Raw genomic sequence first — 944 nt, 5'->3', positions numbered from 1 at the left:
ATGACCCTCCTTGCAGTGGCAGCCATGGCTGTCTTGAGCAGCGTGTCAGCGGCGACATACAACGTCGGCGAGCCGGCCGGCGAGTGGGGCTTCGGCATCAATTACGGTAGCTGGGCGTCCTCGAAGCAGTTCATCCCCGGTGACAGTATCGTCTTCAAGTACTCACCGCAGGCGCATGACGTGCTCGAGGTCAGCAAGGCCGACTACGACTCCTGCAGCGCTGCAAGCCCCATCACCACCCTCAAAACCGGCAACGACGTCGTTGCACTCCCCGCTACCGGCACCCGCTACTTCATCTGCGGTTTCGCTGGCCACTGCACCGCCGACATGAAGGTCGCCATCGACGTCGTGTCAGCGTCCTCCCCGTCAACGCCGTCGTCGCCCGCACCAGCCAGCGGTCCCAGCGCCAGGAACTCTCCCCCGCCGCCGTCGCCCTCCGCTGCTACCTCGGTCAGGGTCACAGCAGGCCTTGGCCTCGTGGTCCTGCTTGCCGGTCTCATGGCTTGAACTCAGACATCTATCGCCGCACGAAGATACGAGATTATGTATAGTCAAAGGCGCGCGCTAGCCGTCGGTCGCCGGATCCCCAAGCCAAAAATTGGTCGTTCCCGCACCCATTGATTAGCCATCGTACGGTAAGGAACTATTTCCTTTCTCCTCAGGTGGACTGGTCCCTCCAGGATGCATCGCTGTGTCACACTGAAGAGCCAAGTAACTTTCGTGGTCCTAGCGTCCGCTGAGTCGCTGACACACTACTCGCACGGTCAGCACCATGCTACTTTTTGTTGTTACTGTGTAAGGTGTTGTTTAGAGTAGTGGATGGGGCGAGGTGTTGTTTGGTCAAATGTCTATGCAGTACGTCATGTCATGTGCTACTGACCTCTCTACCATATCTAAACTAGATGCTTTCAAATGTTGTATTGTACTGTATTGTACTAGTACAC

General features: G+C 57.2%; 1 protein-coding gene across 1 annotated transcript; it reads left to right on the top strand.

Moving 5' to 3' along the window:
* Positions 1-507, top strand: LOC127322834 (basic blue protein-like). Its single transcript, XM_051351242.2, has one exon. The coding sequence runs from the start codon at positions 1-3 to the stop codon at positions 505-507; it is 507 nt and encodes a 168-aa protein (XP_051207202.2).
* The last annotated feature ends 437 nt before the right edge of the window (positions 508-944 follow it).

Source organism: Lolium perenne, chromosome 2, assembly GCF_019359855.2.
Source record: "Lolium perenne isolate Kyuss_39 chromosome 2, Kyuss_2.0, whole genome shotgun sequence".
NCBI lineage: Eukaryota > Viridiplantae > Streptophyta > Magnoliopsida > Poales > Poaceae > Lolium > Lolium perenne.
Note: the sequence above shows the minus strand (reverse complement) of the source record. Positions and strands in the feature narration are given on the sequence as shown.